The sequence below is a fragment of the Limanda limanda genome, chromosome 15, assembly GCF_963576545.1.
Source record: "Limanda limanda chromosome 15, fLimLim1.1, whole genome shotgun sequence".
NCBI lineage: Eukaryota > Metazoa > Chordata > Actinopteri > Pleuronectiformes > Pleuronectidae > Limanda > Limanda limanda.
This window is the reverse complement of record NC_083650.1, coordinates 15,636,933-15,661,319: the sequence shown is the minus strand read 5'-3', so window position 1 is coordinate 15,661,319 and position 24,387 is coordinate 15,636,933. Positions and strand designations below refer to the sequence as shown.

The following is a 24,387-nucleotide window of genomic DNA, read 5'->3' as shown; positions in this document are numbered from 1 at the left end:
TGGCAGCGCCTCCAAAAGTTTTTACAGGAAGAGGAGTGAGGCAGAGAGGGCTGAAGGGAGAAAATGGGGAAAAAGGAAGATGTGAAGGCCAAAGAGGAGAGAGGGGATTGAGTGGCAGAGGGAAATCCCGTGCAGGTCATCACAGACAGTGAATGTTGCTGCACGGTTCTTCGGGAGCAGCAACATATATCATCTGTTCCGGTGATTTTATGAGAGGAAATGTGTGTAGACAGTAATACTGATATCCTATAATAATGTTTAATGTGAAGGTTAAGTGCTTCTCACCCTGTGCACAGGCTCAGACGTGTCCTCCTCCACCTCCTCCGCCCCAGCAGGGGGCTCCAGCACCTGGACCTGGCTGTCCCCTGTGTTACCAAAGCTGAGGATGAGGTTGACCGTGCCCCCGAGAGCCGGGCTGCTGGGCTCTTTGAAGACCACGATGGAGGGTTTGGGAGACTCTGAGAGGGAGGCCTCACCTCCCCGTGGTCCAATACTGTTCATGACCTCATACCCATCCTCTAACTGCTCCTCTTCCTGTTGCTCGGTTTGTCTGGGGACGAGGGACGAGGGTCGGCTGTCTCCTGACACGTTGGACTTGTCGTCTTCTGAGGTAACGAGCGAGGACTGATGGGACTCGTAGACGTGTAGATCAGGAGCTGAAATCTGTTTGGGAAGCTGTGGAGATAAAGAGTAAACAAATATTCATGTTGGTAAATCATTAAAAAATCGGTACCACAAACGTATATCCTGTAGCAGGAAACATATGTTGTTTCCACCACTCCTCAGCCACAGTCCATCCAGGGGCAGATCCAGAGGTGGGGCCAGGGGGGCGTTGGCCCCAGCTGAAACCTGACTGTCCTAGATCTGCCACTGAGGCAATCAATCTGTCAGTTCTTCTTGAGGTTTTCGGTTTGTTACAATTATTATTTTTGAACATTTTGATTTCGTGGTTTATTAGTTATAGATTTTTTTGTGTTTGTCCTGATCTGTGAGGATTTGATACGGGCTGCACAGAACCCAAATCATCAGCACAACCTCAGGCTTTATTGTGTAAGTTATATGTATTGAAATAAAAGAAACATAAAAACACCTAAAAGAAGCCTCCATACATTAGCTGAGATGGTACATCACATTTCTCTGTGAAATATAAAACTGTAAACAAGAGGTACATTTTAAAATTTACCTCTTTACAGGCTCTATTTATGTAGAGCTTTTATATTCTTATTAACAGCTCAAAGCCATTCACACACATTCGTTCAGTGCTACATTATGCTGAACTTTTTCTATCACACACCACTTCAACAAGCAGGCTGGAAGAGCTGGGGATCGAACCCCCAACTTTCTGGTTATTGGACGATCTGCTCCACCCCCTCCACCGACTTTATTAAGGGAATAATTCCTTTACCAAGTATTCAGGACTGTCCCTGCGACAAAAACCTCCCTGCTCATTTACCTCTGATAATGTGGAGCACATTGTCGCCTCAGAATAAATGTTGTCTTGTGAGAGCTCCTGTCTGCTCTTCTTGTGAAGCCACTGCTGTTTCTGAGCCCTCCAGTGCACCAGGATCCACCCGAGCATACTCCTCAGTTCCTCCAACCGCTCCCTCACCTGCGATACAGAACTCAGTGTTTGTAGCAGCAGCTAAAAGAATCCAACAACATTTATAAGGGTGAGATTGTGAGTGTGCAGCCCTGCCCACCATCTGTGTGAGGTGGTGCTCTTTGTCTAAAAGGTTCCTCCCTGCGGCCGCCAGCTCATCGAACTCCTCAAACTTCAGCTCAATCTGCATGTCCAGCTCTGCAGCCAGCGGCCTCTGCCCGTCCTTCCCAGGATGCAAGGCGGTGTCTGAGAAAATGCACGACCTGGTGTCTTCTGTCCATGAGCTATCAGAGAGGAGCGGGGGTGGGGGGAAGGAGACGAGGAACAGGGCTGTGAGAAAAGCTACACATTCGCAAAACATGAGAATGACCAGACTCCCCAACAGGACAGATATTCATCGCCTTGTCACACTCAGCCCCGGGAAAATAGCACTGACCTCCTCAGCATGTCTTAAATTATACATTTCGCCAGGGGACCATGCGCTTGACAAGGAGAACATCCTGTTCTTCCCTTGAAAGGATATTGTAATGGATTACGAAAGACATTCTGGCCCCGGAGAGAGGGGGGGGTCACAGGATCCCCACGCCCTGCTTACATCATGGCGAGGTAGCTCCTGAAGAAGTCCTGGAGCTGCACGAACTCCCGCAGCCGGGATTTGTTCTCAGCGACGCTCCTCCCCAGCTCGGCCCCGGCCTGCCGCGTGGCCTGGAGCTTTGCCCCGAGGACGTGCACTCTCTCTGGACACAGCTCCTCCAACCGCGAGGCCAGGTTCTCCATCTCCTTCACCTCCTCCCTCATGACTTCATAGTCAATCTGTGGAAAATCAAAGTGAAGATCTATCATCTCCCATCAAAGCTCAGTATCGCTCAGACAGCCTGTACCAATTGTATCTCTGCATGGCTATGACCTCATCCCCATAGCGTTATGCATATTATTCAGCATATGGTCTACATGTGGGCTGCCACGCTGTTGCAAGCTTGCAATCTTTTTCAACTTTTTTCTTGTTTTTGACGAGTCGGTAATTAATAGCACAGAGGGTTCTCTGGGAGTTATACTTCATAACACGTCTCAGATACAGTAAGTCTCCAGAACACTGAGCTGCGAATGCCTGTCTGCTGACGGCACAGTTATTTCAGTGGAGGGAGATTAGGTCATTTCTGCTCTTCAATAGTATCAAGTCCAGACAGCTGCATGTGAGTCTGTGTGTGTGTGTGTGTGTGTGTGTGTGTGTGTGTGTGTGTGTGTGTGTGTGTGTGTGTGAGTCTGATAAACATAACACTGCCCAAAAAATGACTCACACACAACTTTACCATCCCCTACCTCACATCTCCAACATTGTGACCCCTGGACACACACCCCCCCCCCACCACCACCACCACATTTACCGACAAACACACACACACACACACTTTTGTTGAGTTGTGACTCACACAAGCATAAATAAATATCCTGTGTGAATAATAAACTTTTGCACGCTCGATGTGTGTTTGTGTGTGTGTGTGATTGCATGGTGCAGTTTATATAACAAATTAAACACAGCACAAAGCGGGGTGGGCTGGCCCTTTTTTTTTTTTTTTTTTGTGATGTGAGAAAATCTGGCACAACAGGAAACAGACTGTGGAACAATGTGTCGGGGAGCGAGTGCGAGAAAGAGAAGGGGGAGCTTCCCCCCTTTTTTTCATTATCCAGAGGCAGTTGAATGGAATATTGGATCGTATCAGCAGCAGTGAATCATTTTCAAATGTTTACGCCATAATTACGAGGATGTGCCAGCATCTCCCACTCACCTCCAGGTGGTCCTGCCTCTCCTGCAGAGCCTCCAGGCCGCAGCGCTCTGGCTCGCACTGGATGGCCAAGTCCGTCTCCCTCTCCAGGATGTCCAGGCCGAGCTCCTTGCCGCAGCACAAGCACTCCTCCACGCGCACAGCCAGCCCGGCGTGCTGGGCAAGACACAGAGTCATCATGAGCGCTCACGGGACGCCGTTAACTCGTCCCGTTATTTGTTTTCCAATGAAAGCCACATTTCTAATGAGTGTTTAGAGCCGTGTCATGAAGTCGCCTCTGGGCTTGTGGGTAAGTTCTGTTTTGATACGTGTGCTGCTTTATGTTATTTGTTTTAATAAATCGAATTAACATAAAAATGCTCATGTGGAGAGGAGTGGTGGCTCGTTTGGGGCCGATTAAAACACATGGCCACAGAAAAGAGGAAACCAGATGCGGCCCTACTGGTTTGTAGGGCCGCATCTGGTTTAAGGCAATTCAGCATCATCTAAGATCTTTATAGCTTAACAAACACTACAGGAAAACATGGGTAATACAGAACTAGAGCTGCCATGTGCGCATGGTGTCTCAAGTGGTTCCCGTCTCCTTACCTTGCTCAGCAGGTCCTGGATGGCTTGGTCGTGGCTCTGCGATCGCCCTCTTTCCCTCACAGTGTCGTTCAGCATCTCTACGGCCTCACGCAGTTCCTCCACAGGGTCTCCCATGGTTTCTAGCAGGGGCTCCCCACCACCACCGCCACCACTGCCCTGGAGTCCCAGTAATGATGGAGCGGAGGAAATCTCACCGTGGAGAGGCTGGTTGGTAGAGAGAGGGATAGAGTTGACTGACTGTTAATCTTAATAATACAAAGTATCCTTTATCACATTTGTGTTTTCTTGTCAAGCTAATTTACCCCTCGGTTGGGTTGTATGTTTAATTGTTCAAACACAAGAACAACTCAACGGATTTACATGAAACTTGGTGGAAGGATGCAGTCAGGAAAGAACTCAATACATTTTGGTGCAGATCTGGATGAGTTGGTGGATCTAGTAATTTTTTTTAATCTTTTTCTATAGCATTGAAAGATTTTTCAAGATATATTTAGTTTTTCAATACTTTCACAATTTTCCCCAAAATTATTTAATGGATCTTGATGAAAATAATCAGAAACATTTAGGGGAACTGATATCTATGAGTGTGGCAAATTTGGTACAGCTTGATTGAATTTAAGAGGAATTTTGAGGTTAACATTCACTTACTCAGTGCTGTTCAAGTTTATATTTATATTTGTCCTGAAGATTTCTGAGGTCACCTCAGGACAACAACCCACACAGACATGTGGAGACCTTGCAATGACCTTGGCCAAACCAGAGTTTGAACCAGCAACCTTCGTGTTGTGAGGAGACAGTGCTAAATTAACCTTTTTGTTTGTTTTAACTTTGTCAAAGATGACCCTAGGTTACCACCTCTGGTGAGTCGTGTCTTACCTGGCCCAGGCTGTACCGGCAACCGTCCTGGCTCTCCTCCAGCTCCACGCGCTCTAGGAACTCCGTCAGCATCCGTGTGTCCTGCAGCTCGGAGCTCTGCTGGGTCAGGGCGCTCTGGACACGATGGTACCTGGAAAACACACACACACAGACCCACGGGAATGTTTTCATGATCAGCTACACCTTTACGGTAAACCACATCCGCATATACAACCCTACATCCTTCAGCAGAACCACATGACACAGACCACAGGCAGTAACTCGCCATGCCAGAGCTGTTGATGTAATCATATATCATGTGTCACATAAACATATCCTGCACTTTGGGGCGTGAAGGTACTTTGTCCGTGCAGAGTTTATACTTGAGATGGCAAAGGAGCAATTTGAAAGGGTATTTTTCTCACAATAAATGAGCCATAAGTTGCTTGTATTTCACGTTAAACAATGACATCACCCCAAGTGTGTTACAGCTGCTCAGCGAGAGCCTCCACCTGCACCAACGGCCCCTCAGACTGCACATCCCTGCCCCACATAACACCTCCACCCTGGAAACACTCAAACTGAACCCTTTCCGTCTCTTTATTTTCCTTGGTCAGCTTGGTGTTCTTTACAGAGTCTGAACTTAGGTTTATGGACGTTGGTAAGTCCAGTAAATAGAGTTCAACATCATACGGTTTAACCGAGAGTCCATGGCAACGAGCTTGTCTTCCGAGAGGCGTCATCTTTGCAAACAGTGAGCGGGTGACTCTGACACACACTGACAAGCTGTGGGTGAAGTGCATGTCAGGACGGTGGGGTAGACCTCACTAAGTGCTGCATGAATCACAAATGAGTAAACTTGGGTCCTGCAGCGAATGAGCGCATGGAGAATATTTTTGCCAGGTTGGAGAGAAAAAGCAGCTCATGAGATCTATATTTCTGAGGTTTATGGGGTGAAATTGTTTGTCTTCAATAAAAGCAGAGGGTTTTTTATGGATAAACTCTTCCACGTTGGATCTCAGACGTGCCAAGCCCAAAACCTGTGACCTCTTGGAAACACTGACAGAATTCGTACTTTATTTCCTGACCACAGTGACGAGCAAACACCCAAAGTCTCATCCACAACATGAGCCTTTCATGATGAGAGACACCAGGGGGGCTAACCAGGACTTTAACCTTCCTGCCTCCCAAAAAACTCACTTTCTTTCCACCTCGTCCATGCGCGCTGGCAGCCACTGTGTGAGCGGGTGACTGTGGCCGTGGAGGAGGTCCACCTCTTGCCTCAGAGCGCCAAGCTCCAGACTGCGCGCTGAAACCTCTTTCTCCAGCAGACAGCTCTCCCTCTCCGCCACGCTCATCGTTTCAGGGTCACCGGCGAGTGCAGATTCCTTCATGGAGAGTTCGACAGACTCCAGCCATGCCTCCAGGCTGCCCAGGGCCTGCAGCACCTTCACAACCTGTACAGTGAGGAAGCAAAGAGGATAGTTATGTACAACTGATGCACTCTCAGAGGTTTCAAAAGTAGAGTAAAAGAAAACAGCACAGGCCCTAAATGTACAGGCTCCACTCGTCTAAAGCAAATTGAGACTTAATATAGTTCTAACTTAAACCACTCTCACTTAAAATAAAATAAAAATACATTTACTAAAAGTTGGGTTTGGTGCAAGAAAGGATCTGTGAGAATGAAAACTTGTCCAGGAGGAAATGGGTCCTCCTGGCCTGGTGCTGCTTCACTCTCTGCAGTGGCGGCCTCTTCCTCCTCCATACGCTGTAGTGTATTCAGGCTCATTTAATACACGTTGAATATAGTTTTCTTCTTCTTCTATCGGATCATTGTCTTCTATTTGTTCGAACTGGCAGCGGAATGCTGAAATAAATGTGGAAGTACATGTTGTAGTTCTAGCACACAGCAGGGAGATGGCAAAAGTTCGCCAATGACACAATAATCGTCGTCTTTTGGCAACAAAATATTGAGCATATCTCCGCCCAGGCAACTCAGTGACAACTTAAACCAAACCCATTTTCATATACAATATAGATATTGTAACGGAGAACAAAGTGGTGAAAATCATCCAAGTGCCCACTTAAATAGGCCAAGGATGAGGAATGCTTCTACATTGAAAGCTTGTCGTCCTTGTCACTTTCTTACATGTTGTTACTTCTTGTCACTGACATATGCTCGCTGCCTCTTGAGTCCCCTCTATTGTCTGATTGGTCTTGTTAAGTCTTTCATGCTGTGTTGATGCAATATTAAGAAAAATACACATAATTTCCCTTAAATGCAATAAAACAGAAGGCTCACTTCTTGAGCCTTTTCTCAAGAAATAGAGAGTACAGACATTTGTATTAAAATGTAGCGACAACATGAAAAAGGACTTCAGTATGGTAATGATGGCAGGTATATCTAATGGAAGTAGACATTAAACTCTGACCTGCATCTTTTGTACTAAAAGATTCATTCTTTCCAACTAAGGCGTCCATCTGGGTGGATTTACAGCTTCTTTCCATCTCCTAATTCACTCTTAATTACATGGAAGCACAATTTATATGCCTCGCAAAAGCCCTCATTAATTGTTGGGAATATACAATATACCTCACAGTCTCCCAGTGAACCTGAAAGGCTATTGCAGCCAATTAAGGTGGAAAAAGATGAAAGTTTATGTGCTTCTAACCATGAGAGTTTGCACAGAATCCAGGCTCTGGTCCAGCATTAAAACATCTAACAATGAGAGAGCTGATCCAGAATCATCCATCATAAAGTTCCCCTGCAACTTCAAAAAGGTATAAGCAATGGCCTCAGTAAGATTAAAGATGAGTGCTTCTAGTGAAACCTTTTTATGAATCTTACCCTAAAACCCAGCTCCTCTGAGGCCTGCAGAAACACAGCGTTCCTCTGGTGCCTCCTCCGCAGTTCTTCCCACAGGACGTCCAGCTGGCCGAGGAACTCCTCAATCCTGGCGCTGCCGGCGTGCTGAGCTCGGACCAGCCCGCGGCCCTCCTGAGGAAGAGGCGTTACACTGATGAGAGCGTGTGATGACTTGGGCCTGGGGATTTATGTTGCAATATACGGGGCTAATCTTCAGCTTTGGGTAACTGAATCTGTCTTGGGTGAAATATCAGCTCGTTACGTAATTATTACACAAACCAGACCTGTCAACATGCCCAGTTTTTGCAAAATAAGGGGAATATTTTTATTCAAGGCATTCTTCCAAGGTCATGAGAAAATGAATGTAATCTACTGCCTCTAGTTACGCTTCTTTTATGGAAATTTTCTGCAAAGCAGACCACGCACAATACACAATTGTAATTACATATACAAAGGTATAAAATAGGCAGACATGAGTATGTGTATCCACATAGATACACATACTCATCTACACGTAGAAATTCCTGCATATTAACAATCAGGTTTTTTGAATATGAGTAAACTCTTGATTGTATCCATTCCCAAACAACAGCCAGATGTTATGTTAGTGGGTGTTTGTGGGTTTTTTGACCAGGGGGATAAGGGGCTTTTGTGGCCTCTAGGTGTTAAAAGCAATGGTCCCAGATCTGGTAGAATACAAAGGGCTTATCTTTTAAAGCAGCTTAAAAAAGGGATGATATTTGTCACGGCATTCAGCCACTGCTTCATATTGGGAGCTTTGAGACCAAGATGCATTTAAAAAATGCATATAAGAGAATATGTTAGAAAAAATCAGCAGGTATCTCATCAGCTGATCCGAGCAAACACGAGATATAACGTGCCCATAAGGATTTTGTTGAGTTGCTGTCGACAACAGACAGATATTTAGTGCAGCATCTACTCACCCTTTTGACCACTTCTATCCTGGCTCTGTTGGTGAGGATGTCTTGTTCCAGGGTGCGCTGACACCTCCTGGCTGCCTCCAGGCCCTCCAAGCTTGCGATGGAACACACCTGCGTGGCCATGGACACGTTGTCCTTCAGCCAGGACAGAGTCTGACAGGGAGACAAACAGGGAGATGGTAAATGGACTGGAGTTATATAGCACTTTTATGGGCCACTTAAAGTTTGTTACTGCACAAGACTCATACAGCGCTTCTAGTTGCTGCGCTCTTTGGGGTTCAACATCTCCGCCAATGACACATGTGGAAGGGAGCATCTGGGGATCAAATCACCGACCCTTTAGTTAGTGGATGACCCGCCTGAGCCACAGCCGGAAAGCATTATGGTTAGAAAAAGAACAGTTAAACGTCTAATCATCTAAACAAACATGGTATTTTTCTGCTACAGTGACCAGGATGATGCTGCCCACTCGGACCTTAAAGCACATTTTCAGCATTTGTAAAAAAAACTAGACTAAACAAGTCAATTAGTGGATATGATGGAAACAAGTCTTATTTAAAGTGTGACCTAATGCCTGTGGCTTTTTAGACGAAATTGTTGTAATAACTGATGAGTAAAACTGCAGCGCTGACTTGTCAACTAATTCTTATGAATTCTGACACTGACTTCACAGGATTTAACGCAACATGAACCTTTTCCCTGTCGGCACTTGCTCTGTCTGGACAGTACAGGCAGTTTGGGAAGGAGATTTCTGGCATAAGAATTAAAAAAACGAATGTGCCCGGCAGAGGTCGAGTCACCTTGTCAGCAGATATGGTAAACTTCTGAAGCTGCGTGTGGAGCTGTGGGTGGCCTGGAGGGGCAGCGGCGAGTTTGGGCTCCGTTCCGGGCTTCCTGCTGCAAAGCAAACACAGACATGTGACTCCACTTATGACTTACATAAAGACCTCTGGTTATGTAAGTCGCAGAGAGAGACAGAGGGAGAAGCCAGGCCGAAATGTCACCTCTCTGCCTTCAGTCGATGTCTGACGATGACATCATTGGCACTCGCGGGGCTGTCTCCCACAGGCGGAGAGGTGTGGTTCACTGATGGCTGCTCCTGGCTCTGGCTGCACAGCGTTCTCCTGCCATTATCACATTCAACAGTACTCTGTCGACAAAAGGAGCACAACTCTAATAGATCAGCGACGTTAAACGTGAGCAGTGTTTTCCTTTTCCTGATGCATAAACAACTCAGATTGTGGATTTCACAGCCAATGAGGCATTGCTGCAGCTGCAGCTCACAACCTGGCTGGAGGGTGGACAACATGGCCGGCTGCCCACATGAGCGGAGTAAAGCCTCTCCTGTAAACCACCCAACCCAAACTCCACTTTCTTACAAAGCTCTGCTATTCCCAGTGAAATAATCCAGAGTCGGGCTGACGCTACACGCTGCCCTTTTTCTGTTTGACAGCATCATAGTTTGAAATAAAATACCACAGATGGCAGCGAGAGTTTGAATAAATCATAATTGCTTCATGAAAGAGCACATTAAGCCTAACAAGGCTGCCAACATGTGCTGTACCACTCGGATGACGAAAATCACCGAAAGAGCCATTGCAGTTGGAAATGTGACTCTTTTGAAACTCCCCAAGCCCCAACTCTCATTAAATAGCAGCGGCATTAGATACTGATTTCCGTGGTCGTCCTCTCTACCTCTGTTTAGAACTGTGCAGTGGAGTTTTTTTTACAAAGGTCAGAGCTACAGCCCTTGTCTATGTGCAGAAACGTATTAAAGACGTCAAGCCTCTTTTACAACCTTCTGAACATGACTGTTTGCTTGGCCTGTGTTAACGCTGGTTGCAGCTGTAGAAGTGACCCATGATCAATCGAATTCAGCGTTTTATACAGATTTTATGGTGTGTGTTCATAGAATCAAATTTGCTTTATTTCTGTTCGCGTGTAGGGTTTATATAAACGTTTGAATGGTTTTCCAAACTGGTGTTATTTTTGTATACGTTGCATGTCAGTTATCTCAGAGGTCTGTTGAGCAATCGACAATCTTCGAGAACCGAGTTTACAACTTTTCAAAAGATGAAGCTCTGTGATTCAGCTCTGTGATTCAGCTGGATGTCACGCATTGTAGGAACAAAACAAGCATGTGCTTTTACTTTGTAGGCAGATTCATTACCCGTGAATTTCTGTGTCAGTCCAATATGAGCAACTAAAAATAATCTAATTCTCAAAAGGATCTGGGGGGGGGGGGCAGATATTGGCCAGTTGCTGACCACTGCTTCAGGTTATCTGAGGGCGTAGATGAACATTCAGGTCAAAGGCACAAAGCCCCGTCCCCACTGACTGCTTCAAAGCGCTGTTTGACTATTTATTCTAATGTTATTAATACTGAATATATCTCATGTCCACATCACACCAAACTCGACACTCCACTTCCCTGGGCAAACAACACACATCCTTAGTGTAATGCCAATAAATTTACAGTTTTTGTATGTATTCCACGGACAGACGTTTGTGGAGTTTTAGGTAGATGTGAGTATTTTAAGGATTGGACAAAGGACTTCCAATGAGAAATACATAGTTGCACTATTACAGAGCGGCATTTTCTGATAATTGGCCGTTTAAACAACTACACTTTTTGGGGGGTTCTTGTCCTTCTTAGTATTGGTTTCTCACTCTGAAGTACCAAGAAATATTTCACTTTATTTGCTTTACTTACCAAGTCTGGTTGGCATGAATGTGACAGAAGTAAATAAAGTTTGAATTTAGTAAAACATTTTCTTATGCTGACATTTCTCTGATTTGTCTAACTCCATGTATAATTCTGACTGGCACTACAACTGCTCTGGCACAGGTAAAGTTTCTTCAACAATCAGCAAGATAAACAATGTATCTGTCAATGATTTCATTTTACAAATCTGGATTGCTGGATTCAAACAGCAGCCAAAAAGCTCAAAACATGAATCATTAATAATGATAATATAATAATATGGAGTAGATTTAATTTCATCTTGTTATTATTTGACTGAGCTAAGTGAGTAAGAATGGAAAGTTTCAACTTCAATATTACACTGGGGATGGAGAAATTTGAAGGAGTCGAATATGATTTACGAACATGTCAGTTAATTTAAAGGCCAATAGGATTATTGGCTCATTTATGTGTTAAAGCTGCAAAACACCAACATTCTGTGTGTCTGATGAACATCATGGACGTCTGCTCCTCAGATATTCTGTTCAAAAACAAACAATCTGTTGTTTATTGGTTTTAAATGTCATATTCAATGGTATTCTTCCTTTTAGATTCAGACAATCATCTCCTATTTCAACAGACATCTCCCTGATCTGTTGATCATTATCTTCTACTGAGCGGCTCTTCCCCTGTGCGTCTTCCTTTGCAACGTGCTATGAGGTGATGTCAGCCAAGAACTATCACTTAGCATCGAGCCCATCTGGTGTGCAGCCCCTGCATCTGGTCACAATTATCCTGAGAGACAGACGATGGCCATGTTTACCTCCAGCAACAAGAAGCAAATGCACTGCGTGTGGACACAGACGTTTGCTTTATAATCCAAGTACCCACACGGACACTAAAACTTTAAAAGACATCAACAGATGTATTTATATATATATATATACACCTATAATAAGGAAAGTGTGCCTGTAATAGTCTCGGATTCACTACCGGCCCGCAGACCTGTGCAGCTGCATCTACTATTGTTAAAAATACTGTAATCAATTCAGTACACTCGGGAGCTGCGAAGGTATGTGACAAATTACTTTTACTGTTCGACTGGTCGTTCTGACTTGGGGCCTTTTGGGCTCCAGGGTTTTGTTTGGAGCGTCTCATTAATCCTTCCATAAAGAGTAACGAGGCTTCCAAAGACAGTGCGCTCAGGTAACTCTCGGTTCAGTGCAATAAAGAACTATTAACTGCTGTAAAAAGAAAGGGCTCAGGATTGCCATGCCAACGAGCTCGGCGCCCGTTGAAAGAAACCCCCTGCCGAGCCACGAGCCTCCTCTGGCCTGATGGACTCCCTGTCACAGGTGGGGAGTAAGAACCTGAAAACATGAGCAGGGAAATTAAACCGAAACAGGAAAACAGGCAGAGGGCAAAGGGGGAAGATTCCCTCTCCTCCGACATCTGGGCACTTTCTCATCGGGCAAAATGAGGCCAGAGGCTCAGCTGGGACTTGACAAGAAACTCGGGGTCAACGAGAGGAGAGGAGCACTGCATTGTGCGATACAACTGGACTGAGCACTAATAGCCACTGTGCACTCACTTACTCCATTTGATGTTCTAACATTAAAGACTATGATATACACATAATTGCTGTTTTTTACACCTCACACTTATGTTTCTCTTCTAAAAGACTTCCTCATAGGTTTAAGGGCTGTGAGATGACTGGTGTACTGCAGTGTTCAATAAAGCGCTGGTTTAGGCCTCTAGTATGAACAATATGGTGTCTGAGTAATCCACATGCACGGCAGATAGACCACTCACCCTGCGTTGACCCACCAACCATCTTTTAATATCGCATTAATCCAATGACTGTGTACTTTTCTTGGAGTGGCCAAGATATTACTCTACCATGAAGTGCAATTTTGGGGTCGGCAGGGAAAAGCGTATATTTGCTCTGGCCCACCGTTCAAACATGGTGTACAGTCACAGTTTGACATATTTCATGGAGACATATGGAATCGTTGTGCCAGGGACAATAACACCTCTAAAAGCTCTTCCTGTGACTCCTGCTGGGTGACATTCAGAACATTAGCAGACTGGGGTTCTTGTCAGGAGATAGATAGTGAAGCTTGGCAAGAAAACAGAGCCAAGATACATATTGCTGAGGTTTAGAGCCACTGGTATTCATCCTAACTGTCTTTTCATAGGGTTGCCTCACAAATACGAAACCAGATGACAGTATTAAGTGCAACTAACTAGCTGGTAGGATGGAAAACCAGCTGTTGGTAGCCTAGAAGAAACCACCTCTCTACAGCACATTTGACAGAAATACTGTTATTTAGGAAAAACCTGCTTAAAATGCTAATTCAGGCTTTTTCCAAACCAAAGCACAAAGTGCGTCACTTTCTGCACATGTCGTAGTTCTGGAAGAAGCTGACCTCATCTTTCGCCCGCATCGATGGCGTCAAGAGCCACAGAGTGGTTTCCCCCAGCAGCTCAACCCAAAAAAACTAAAACTAAGCTACTCACCACACAGCCTTTCAGACGATTCTGCTCCTCCTTCACCTCCTTTCCCATGATCCTTTGTGTCTCCGTTCCCACATTGCCCTGGGGTTCACGCGCCAGTGTCAGGGGGTCAGCGTCTTCCCTGGTGAAAGTGGAACCAGTGGGAGAGAGCGCGGGCCTGTCGCTCCTGCAGGACGAGCAGAGAAGGGGTTTTACAGCGCCGCTGACAGCAGCATGATAAATTCCAATTATGGCCCTGAAGTTTTCTTCCAGTGTTTGTGTAATTTGGTTGAAATAGCTGATAAGACAGATGAGGTGATGTAATAGTTGGATCTAAAGATAGCCCGCTGACATGAGAAGCTGCAGCCTGAGAAATGTTTGGAGAGCAGGAATGTTGCCGATGGATGTCTGAGTATTATTATGAAAACTGGAAATGCTGCAAGTCTGCAGAAGGCCCTCGGATCCACCATTTTCTGGACATTCTATAGATGGATTATGTGAGATATAAAAAAGCAACAAGTTTGGCGATGTGTCCCCAGACGTCAGGGATCAGAAATCAGTATTGACCCCAATGCACAAACTTTAGTTCCCACAGCATCTAAATGTGGCTGAACTGGTTTAGTAAATATTGCTTCTGATAGTATAATGCAAACATCATAATTTGTACTGTAGCCTATATAGGTAACAATAAATCTGTTATATAAATGCTGCAAAGATTTTATAATTATCTTGTAAACATGTTTCATCATAGATTTAGCTAATTGTTCAAAGAGAATGCAGGATTTCAGTCGTTAGACAAGAACAAACCATGTTGCCAACTTAACTCCATCAGCCAAGACATTATTCACCATGTACAATAATCAAACATATGTCAAATTTCAAAGCAGTGCAGAAAACTGAAAACTATAAACCAAAAAGTGTGTGGTGAGGGATGACGTGTGTGGCAGGCGGTCTCCAGACGACCCAGACAGAGCGCTCCTTCACTTTGCTTATAATTATTCAAGGATTCAATCCCAAATCAAACACGGCTAATCAAGAGAAAGAGGGAATGCTCATTTTCTGCTGGAAAACTTCTCCCATGTTCTGCCAGTATAGACTTTTTATGTCTGGTACCAGAAGAGTAATAACAGCAACATACGGTTCCAGCTCGGTGGAAATCTGTAGAGAACCAATTACTGAGAGAAATGGCTCATGTACTCACAGGGCCACCAAAGTTGTGGTATCCTTGGCCTGCTCTCTTACCTGAAAACTTTATGAAGAAGTGCCCAGCAGTCCTTCACCTCACTCTGCTTCTGCGTGACGCCGGCGGCCAGGGCAGGATGCAGATTGGACAGCTGGGACACGCTCACGTCCAGCATCTACCACACACAGGCCTGTCGGTTAGTTAGAGAAGGCTTCTGCAACACGCAGCACTCGGGATCTGACCAAGCGCTGCTGCTTCAGGTGAAAAGAGGTTTCCTACCATGATCTGACTGGCAATGTCACGGATCTCTCTGTCGCCAAAGCCGTCCCACTCCTTAGATGCAGATAGGCTTTTCCTCTGGAAGAAAGGATACGCGACAGAATATGTGAAAGGTAAGATAAGATAAGATAAATTAACTTATTGCAGAAGCAGATAATCAGAGGGAGGTAGACAAGAGAACACTTGAAAGTAAAAAATGTAATAAAATAGAAAATTTGAAAGAAAACAAATTAATTAAATAATAAATTTCACTATTGACAGAGATGTTATTTGTAGAGAAATGTAATTGAGTGAAGTGCAGTGGCAGAGGACAACGGTATGAGGATGTGTGTATATTTTATTTGTGCATTATGTATAAGGAAAAATTTAAATAGACAAATATGTATATATATGTTTTATATATATATATATATATATATATATACATGTTATAAACATATAGGTAGGTATGGTATACAATATGAATATGAGTAAAAACATTGTGTGAGTATTAATCACTGTTATGTACTAAATAACAGCATATTTTATTTAGTATAACTATATACATTTATATATGTATATAAATTCACAGTAGCATAGTATATTATATGAATATAAAGATGGTATGTAAATGATACATATAAATTGGGGAATTTCAAAATAAGACACGTACATAGTGTATAAAATAGGTGTAGATTATACAGAAATTCACGTAATATGCAAAATATATGTAAAAAATATAAAAATTTGTGAAGTAAAGTTTTTTTATTTACATTGTGACCGGTATGTAAACAATGAGAATCTCAGCTCAGTAAAAAAGAAAAAGACGAGTTGACAGTTTTACCATGTTGTTGATGGCTAACAGTGTGTTATCAGCCTGCTGGTAGAAGGAGGACACCTCCAGAGCCAGCTGAAGATTTGCATGGTAGTTTTTCAGATGAGACTGGACCTTCAGCCACCTACACAGAGAGCAGATGTCAAAACAAGTAATGGCAGTCTCAAATAATAATCTTCACATTGAAGATGCATCATGCCGCACAGCAGTTAGACGTGAGGGGACACCGTGTACATTTTATTGATGTGTTTCCTCCTGGTGGAGATGTTTTTGCCATCTGTCTTCCCCTGTTTCTCCAGCTTTAGAGCCAAGTGGTTGATCTCCTCATGGAGGTTTCTGTAGAGCTGCTCATCCTGCAGGGAAACAGAGGAACACAGTCCAACTATGACCTCACCTGTCTTTACCATACACCCTGGAAGACAAATTACACTCACGCCGTAGATAAATTACTTGGAAACCTCTGGGGAAAAATATGTAATATAAAGCAGTCACACATGGGAATGTATATGGGTTTATCTCAAGAATGTGGTTTTGCAGGTATACTATGTTTCTGGTCATTATTAATAGTTCTTTTGCACGTACCTGTTTTAGATCTAAAATTCTCCTGGTCAGCTGCATTTTGTCAACATTTTCCCCCAGGACGTTCACCAGAGACGGCTCCTCTTCCTGCTGGCACATATGAAACTCTGTGTTTACATCCCCCATTTATTAGGAACCCCACCATTATTCCCACCTCGGAGGCAGCAGGATTGTAAGCCCTGCCCCGTCAGCAGTACGGAGAAACTTTGAACTTGACACTAATGCACAGAGGAAAGAATGACAGGAACTAAATGGTGAATAGCAACATCCACCATAACATTCCCACTGGTCCAATATCAATCATCAGTTCCCCCTGTGCCAGGTTTAGAGCAGGGATATAAACACGGGCCTGAAGATGACTGGGTTTTTGATAATAACAGGCAGATGTTTTACACTGGTGAATATACACAAACAGGAGATGTCGTCAGGATACGTCAGGAGATCATTTCCTGGATTAGCAAGTACTGGTTTGTTTTTTTGCCAGTTATGAGAGCTGTCTTTCCACTCAGGAGAGAAACGCCTCTGAAGGTGCATAAAAATAGCTCGCTTCACATCTCATCCAATTTCACATTAGGGTTAAATTTGGCAATAAAATAAAATATCAAATTGCACAATTTCTTGAAAAGCAACCAATAATATCTAAAAAAATTTGCAAAAAGTTGGCTCAGAAAACAAATAGCCTTCCTGCTGTGACTAAATCTGATTCTTACATATAGTATAACAACAGAAAAGGAGAGGAATTGTTTTCTCTACCTTCTCTTTAATCCATGCCTCCAGCTTGTCCACTTTCTTGTTGAACTCCTGCAGGTTCTTGGCCCCTCCGAGGGCCCTGGTCTGATTTGCAGCTGTCAGTTTCAGGGTCTGCCACTGGTCCCTGAGCTGGCCCAGCTGCTTCTTCACCAGGTCGGACGTGGGGTTCAGCTTGCAGATCAGCTGCTCGCCCATCTGTTGAAACACGAGGTCACAGTTCAGATACGGTGAAGCAGCCAGACTAACATGCGACAGCGGCTGAGCACATCTGACACCTCAGGTTTATCAGACACATTGTTTCACATGTTGAAAAACTGCCATTCAAACTCTCCCGGTTCCGTATCTGCTTCCTTGGCTGCTTGAGTGTCAGACGAGGTTAATTATCAGCATTGTAACATTTCTAAACATTTTGTGAGACTTTATAAACCGGCCTGTTAGAGCCGTCTGGAACACAGAGGGACTGCTTTTTTCTCTCCGCTCGACTGGAAATGCCTACGAGACCATTATGTTGTGTGTTATGTGAGCCGACAGAGTCTTTCAGCACCAGAGACAGTGATTAATGGTCCCATTCAGGTCCTGCTAAAAAGTTAAAATAATTATTTACTTTTGGACGTGTTGCCCCGGTGTGCCTGCTCTGGTGACCTGGTAACATTTCAGTTCGTGTGCGGCCTCGTGTTCAGTCGTCTTGTTACCTGGTTGAGTTGAATGAGCGTGTTCTCAAAGTCTTTGAGGTCCCTCTGGAGCGTCTGTGAGGCCTCCTCCCAGTCCTGCAGGGGGCAGCGCTGAATGTTACAGCCCTCCTTCAGGTCCTGCAGTTTGCTTCTGATCCATGCCTCAGCCTAAATCACACACCCAGACAGCAAGACATGTTTAACACTGTGCACAGAATGTTTATAGACATGATTTAGCTGTTCAATGATATTTCTGTTAAAACGACATCTGGGAATTCATCAGTTTCATCAGATGTAATTTAACATTGTTGAGGTTTTATGAGGTAGCATCAACTACTTCAGAATGTGTAGTGATACAAAGTGCAAAGTGATAATAATTGATTGGCCCTCAATTGGATTTTGTATATTTTATTTTGCACTAAAAAAGTGAAATAATGCGATGATGTATTTGCAAAGAAAACTGGATGTGATAATCAATAATGCAATAAGAGCAATGGTGGAGAACATTACGTGAGTGAAACTTTAAATAAAGTTAAAAAAGCTCAATACAAAAAAATCTAATATACACTATACAAATTAGAGGATGCAAGTGTAAGACCAGTGGGGAAAACTGTATAAATATATGCATTTTTAAGTTATTGCACAGCGTAATATAGTGTTTTTTGATGACATTTATATGTAGAGCTTTCAAATGGAAGAGTCAACAGTTCACTCAGCAGTGTGTGGTCACAGTGGTAAACACAGTCTTATTTCTGTGGATCAGGAGAACAAACAGGCCACATTTTCTTCCTGACTTAGATTAATATGCGGCCTCCAACACATTAAGAACAGCCCTTTGTTCCCCCATGTTACATTATGCACAGCAGAAGTTTATCTTGGCAAACGCCTGGACTGGCCTTGCATAAGGCTTTGTCATGCAGGGGCTACATTCTCTGGCAGCATTTGTATGGAGTTAGAACTGCAAGAGAGGCCAAATCCAGAGATGTTTGGAAAGTACATGCTTGTTTTCTGCAGTGGGCCCAGTGTGAGAGGCCGCGACTCGCCCATGTCTCAATAATCTAATGGACTCATCAAGTCAGGTTCTTCCACTTCGCAGACTGATCCCCAATGAGTCATATTGGTTTTCACAGTTGTTTCTAGGTACTCTGCGCAATGTCGCAACTGAGCACTCGTGTACATTACTATTACATTACATCCAACTATTATTTCCTTGGGAATTTAATGTGAGATTAGACCTGTCATTAGAAACAATAAAACATCAGGACCGCACACGACCCGGCCTCTAAACAACTCTTCGTACGAGATTATAATGTGATGTCAATCCTCCTCGGTGAGGTCGGTCATTAACTTTACAAGGCCCCCGGGGCAGCGGAGGTATTTCTGGATTGAACAGAAGGAAAAGAACTTGACAAAACAGGCCTGCCCCTATCTCCTCACACTGGGTCCCATGGCATTATAATGACCTCATACAGGAAGTCTATGATTCCCTTGTTTCTTCCTGTCCACTCTCCACAACAATGGACTGTTTATCGAAATGGTCTGTTGGAGTCTTTGTCTGTGGCCACGAGTGTAGACAGAGTTGACAGGACCGTGGAGTTTAGGCTGTTGTCAGATTAATGGGGTTATTTTTTGGTGGAAAATCTTTTGCCAACACAGGAAAACACGACCGCGGTCAACACAGAATAAACTCTAAAGTGTTTAGTGAGGGTAGAAGATATTCCTCTTTTTCTTTTTTTCTTTTTTAAATGAACTTTTGTTTGCTTTTTAAGTTAAAAAACTTTTTTTTTTAAACTTTACACTTTTACACTACTCTCCTAACCGTGCACTGTTTCTCTGAGAAGACTGTGGGAGTGGACGTTTCTCTGTTACTGAAACAGGATAGTGAAAGGCGAGATGTTTTGCCGAGCGGCCTCGGACACATGGCCCTCACTGCTTCTCCATGTGGTGACCTGTTTTGCTTTCGATTAAAAAAATTCTAGTTTTGAAAAGTCTCTACCTGGAAAGCCCTGCATTCACTTCCACAGCAATGCTGTAATATTGTAATAACACATTTTTTTGTCCGTGTCAAACTCACGGCTCTATAAGGGCAGAGGGTGCTGTAATGATGCAACAGATGGCAAAGCCCCTTGAGGCAAATTTGTGACTTGTGATTTTTGGCTAAATAAATACAATCTGACTTGACTGCTCTTTAAAACAATTTCAAAATAGAGTTCAAATACAAAAGGCCTCTACGACCAAGAGGAACACAGGCTCTGAGCTCAGAGCAAAGGGGGGGGCTGCTATAAGCTTGTTAAAATTAACAACGTGCTAGAGAGCCGTTCTCAACACATGCATACATCTTATGTTTCCTTCAGCTGACACATACTAAATTAATTTCCTGAGTGGCCTATCACTGGGACAGTTGCTCGACAGAAGGGCTGAAGAAAAAGCCAACTGTCGGACAAAATGTCCCTCTGCCGAACCCTCTGAAAAATGTCCTCGTACGCCGGGGTGGACGCAGCGATGAGATAACACAAGCAGTTGTGCGGCTTGGCTGAGTCTCTCTGGGCCATAGGCGTGAAGAGATGGAGCCAAACAATGACCTCATCCCGAAATAATTGCTTCACTTGTGGCGGTTTCCTCCCTCCCTCCCTCCCTCCCTCCCTCCCTCTCTCTCTCTCTCTCTCTCTTCTCTCCTCGGCCGAACACAGCTCACACAGTTCTTCGGGACAAAATAGGAACCATTGCATATTTTGTTCTCCTCGGACGACAGGCAGCTTCCAATCTGATTCCATCTCAGCAGCGTATAACTCGTTGCCTTTGAGATAAACCCACTCCAGCTTCTTTTCATTAGAGGAAATGAGAAATACTGATAAGCTTAATTTTAAAAAGAGGGAGGGAGGGGGGGAGTGCAGCAGCAGCTTCCCATGAACAGGGATTTTTGATTTATTTAGCATGAGAACACATGTTGGTTTAGTGTGTCACATTTTTACCTGTAGCACTTCCTTGTTGAAGAGCGAGTTGCGCTGAGTGAAGCAGTCGCCGTGGGACGCAGCAGCTGCCGATGCTTGGTTCTGAGTGTGTGGGTGACTCTCTGTCCGCTGGGGCTCCTTCTTCTGTGACTCAGGGACTGAGATCTGTGTGAACACAACCCATGTGACAAAGTGTTGGAAAACATGAGGGAAATGTTAGAATTGTTGAACAGATTTAACCAAATAATGCTTGATTGTTTCCGTAAATAACACAGTTTCGTATCCATTCATGTAGGTTAGATAGATAGATAGATAGAGTACTTTATTCATCCCCGAAGGGAAATTAAGTTGTCATAGCAGCCGGTATATTTGAATACAATAAAATACAATACAATACAATACAATACAATAAAATTAAAAATATTGAGGTAGAAAGAATAAAAAACAGAAGCACAAGATAAAATACAATAAAATAGGTAGATAAGGTGCAGTGTCAAGATGATGGTAATACTGAGGTTCCACTTTCTTTCAACCCGGAGACATCAGCAACATGTGTCCGACCGGCCCCCAGGTTCCTCTTAACACAAACCTGTCAGCACATGAGGTGAAATGAACTCAACTGGCACGTCACTAATGGACATTCCTGCTGTTCTCCAATCAGGAAACATCTGGGCACATGAAGGAAGCAGGAGCGGACCGACCCTCGGATGTTTTTTTTTTGACTGTCATCGTTATCACCTTTAAAGGACTCTGGTTATGTTCACTCTTCCAGGCCTGAATCAGTAAAGGCACCTCCACCTGTCATTTCTTGTCATATGGATGAATAATATAGGAGTGGAGGACAGGAAAGGTATTGTTGTGGTTACAGAGCTGACATTCTTTTTGTCCAAAAAAGGGGGAATTTGAGGCCCCTGCCGTGTCACTGTGTTATTGTTACCACCTTGAGGACGAGACTTCACTGAGTTTTTTTCTTTTGTTAACATCTTCCCTGACCTCATGTTTTCCAGTGAGCCCTGCCTCGGCGGGGTCTGCTGCTGTAACACAGCACTTCATCCACGACACACACACACACACACACACTGATGACTTCAACAAGTAACAGGCCAAATCCTGACTTTTCAACAATATCCTACACATACACTTGAACTACTTTTCCTATTTTTGAAGCGTTCAGAGATGCACTGCTCCCTCGTCCGTGTGTTCCACCTCTTTGCTCCAAATGGATAATATAATAAAGTGAGTCTGGCAAACAAACCACATGACTTCACTTCCTAAAGTCCGAGATACTCATCAGCTCCAATGTCGGCTGTTCAGACCAGACTTCGTCGTCTCACACACAACAAAACAACTGTTTTTCTGCAGACTGGATACAGTTAGAAGAAACAGCATCTTTTTCCATAACACAACACACTTTCCAGAAAATGGTCTTAGAATGAATACGATAGGACTTAACATGTTTCAATTGAAAGTCCACTTACTGAAACAAACCAAACAGCTTGCTAAAGACAATCTCTCTTTTTTTATACAACAGATGTCATTTTTACCTGTGGCACATATTTCTCTCCGTTCAGTGTCATCCCAGTTTGTCCGTGTGTGGGCTGATATTCATCACTGCCATCTTTTCTGAGTAAGACCTTCAACAAAGATACAAAATAAATTGAAAGATAAAATATACCGCTACAAAACAAGCTGTGAATAAGCAAAACCAGATGGACAGGACAGCTACAAAACCAAAAGTTATCATTTTATGGAGGGATTGTGCACATGACAATGATAACTATTTCATAATGTGACTATTTCGTTATTTCTTTAACATCTTGATACATTTTCTTCAAATAAATGTGTCAAACCTTATGCTGTTAATATATATATATTCTATTTTTATCTTTTGGCCTTGTAAAGCACTTTATGACTCTCAGTACAAAAAGTCAATTGTGACCAAATCAAACTGTCATACAGCTTTGAAAAGTCTTTATTCAGTTAATACTTTCAAATTGATTCCAATATTCCAATGCAACATTCAAACTTATCTCCACTGTGTGTGACATTTATTATCTCTTTTATTGTCACTATTATTAAGTGTGTACTGTACCTTGAACTGAGAATGAGGCTTATTCTCACAGCTCACTCCCACAATCCTGGGCAGCTGTGGATCTGAGGTGCTGGTGACGTTGTTGTTGTTGTTATTGTTGTTCTCGGATGTGGACCCTGTGACAGAGAGCTGCTGTGCCGGACCCGTGCTCTCTGACCTCTCTTTCCCAGAGATGGTGATCTTCTTGATGGATCTGGAGACAGCGGAGGAGGAGGATGAGGAGGAGGAGGATGAGGCGACGTTCTGGTTCAGGTGGTCCTCCGCTGCCATGTGCTCCTCCTGGTCGCGTTTCACGGGGGCCACTTGCTTGACGACGGGCTGGACGAGGCAGGGGTCCCGGGCACAGACCTGGGATCGGCTCAGGTACAGAGAGTTCAGGTTGTGCTGCAGCGCGCAGTTATCCAGACTGGTGCTCTGCAGGAAGCTCTGCGTAAAATCCTGGCACTTTGGCACAGCGGGCACCGACAGCCTCGTCCCTATGGTGAAGGGCTGCACCTTCCTCACGATGCTCTCAGACATGACCGGTGTCTTGGTAAGAAAGCAAATAAAAATGAAGTCCAATTCAAAAATAATAATAAAAAAAGAGAGTCTGTCACATCCCTTTGCGCACTCTCCCCCACTCAACAGTTGTCCAGTCTGTGTTCAGCATGCAGGCGAGTGGAGGGCTGAACAGAAAGTGGGAGGGAGAGCTCACTTCTCCACCTTCTTGGCCATGCCGAGGACACACAGCACGCAGCCCAGGACGGCTTCCTTGGACTCCTGGGATCGGATGCGGTCCCAGACGTAGCGCAGCGCTGAGCCAAGGTGTGCAGCGCCTGTGGAGAGGCCTCTCCGGAGGTACTGTGCCAGGGAACCTGCCAGCTTGCTACTGAGGAGCCTGATAACCAGGGACCGCAGCAGGATGAACACTGGCATGCTGCTGGGCTGGAGAAAAAAAAAAACAGAAAGCTAAAAAAAAAGGAGGAGGGTTGTTAGGAGAGGGGATGAAGTCACCACCTCTGCACTCCACTCTCTCTCTCTCTCTCTCTCTCTCTCTCTCTCTCTCTCTCTCTGGCTTTCTCCTCTCTGTCAGGAGTGACAGAGCAGAGAGGGGGGGGGGGGGGAATGTGAGGCCTGGCTGTCAAAAAGTTCCTCTCTGAACCTCTGAACAGAAAATCTGCTCAGATAAGAAGCGAGGAGGAATGGAGACCTCTTCAATCACAGCTTATCCTCTATGAGGTAATATATCCTCAGCTGAAACACACTCACACACACA

The 24,387-nt window shown here is 44.2% G+C and overlaps 2 protein-coding genes and 1 long non-coding RNA gene across 3 annotated transcripts in view; all 3 read right to left on the bottom strand.

Annotated features, from left to right (window-relative positions):
• LOC133021032 (uncharacterized) overlaps positions 1 to 21,101 on the bottom strand; it is a 29,615-nt gene extending 8,514 nt beyond the window's left edge. Inside the window, exons 1-21 of the mRNA XM_061087802.1 lie at positions 21,062 to 21,101; positions 18,111 to 18,257; positions 17,422 to 17,613; positions 16,672 to 16,755; positions 16,324 to 16,442; positions 16,099 to 16,213; positions 15,276 to 15,353; positions 15,056 to 15,171; positions 13,838 to 14,000; positions 9,639 to 9,784; positions 9,435 to 9,531; positions 8,638 to 8,787; positions 7,676 to 7,825; positions 6,028 to 6,284; positions 4,849 to 4,978; positions 3,973 to 4,176; positions 3,388 to 3,540; positions 2,196 to 2,413; positions 1,701 to 1,884; positions 1,454 to 1,609; positions 286 to 675 (exon numbers count right to left, since the gene is read on the bottom strand). Coding sequence (XP_060943785.1) covers positions 286 to 675; positions 1,454 to 1,609; positions 1,701 to 1,884; positions 2,196 to 2,413; positions 3,388 to 3,540; positions 3,973 to 4,176; positions 4,849 to 4,978; positions 6,028 to 6,284; positions 7,676 to 7,825; positions 8,638 to 8,787; positions 9,435 to 9,531; positions 9,639 to 9,784; positions 13,838 to 14,000; positions 15,056 to 15,171; positions 15,276 to 15,353; positions 16,099 to 16,213; positions 16,324 to 16,442; positions 16,672 to 16,755; positions 17,422 to 17,613 — 3,102 coding nt within the window. The 5' untranslated portion in view covers positions 18,111 to 18,257; positions 21,062 to 21,101. The remainder of the gene's footprint in view (positions 1 to 285; positions 676 to 1,453; positions 1,610 to 1,700; positions 1,885 to 2,195; positions 2,414 to 3,387; positions 3,541 to 3,972; positions 4,177 to 4,848; positions 4,979 to 6,027; positions 6,285 to 7,675; positions 7,826 to 8,637; positions 8,788 to 9,434; positions 9,532 to 9,638; positions 9,785 to 13,837; positions 14,001 to 15,055; positions 15,172 to 15,275; positions 15,354 to 16,098; positions 16,214 to 16,323; positions 16,443 to 16,671; positions 16,756 to 17,421; positions 17,614 to 18,110; positions 18,258 to 21,061) is intronic.
• Positions 21,102 to 21,159: 58 nt separating this feature from the next.
• Positions 21,160 to 23,199, bottom strand: LOC133020193 (uncharacterized). Its single transcript, XR_009682915.1, has 3 exons — positions 23,133 to 23,199; positions 22,585 to 22,674; positions 21,160 to 21,205 (listed from the first exon to the last, which is right to left on the bottom strand). It is a non-coding gene; the product is annotated as an uncharacterized LOC133020193 (long non-coding RNA).
• A 623-nt stretch (positions 23,200 to 23,822) lies between these two features.
• LOC133021150 (protein myomixer-like) lies at positions 23,823 to 24,047 on the bottom strand. The gene has a single exon (XM_061087932.1). The coding sequence runs from the start codon at positions 24,045 to 24,047 to the stop codon at positions 23,823 to 23,825; it is 225 nt and encodes a 74-aa protein (XP_060943915.1).
• Between the last annotated feature and the right edge of the window lie 340 nt (positions 24,048 to 24,387).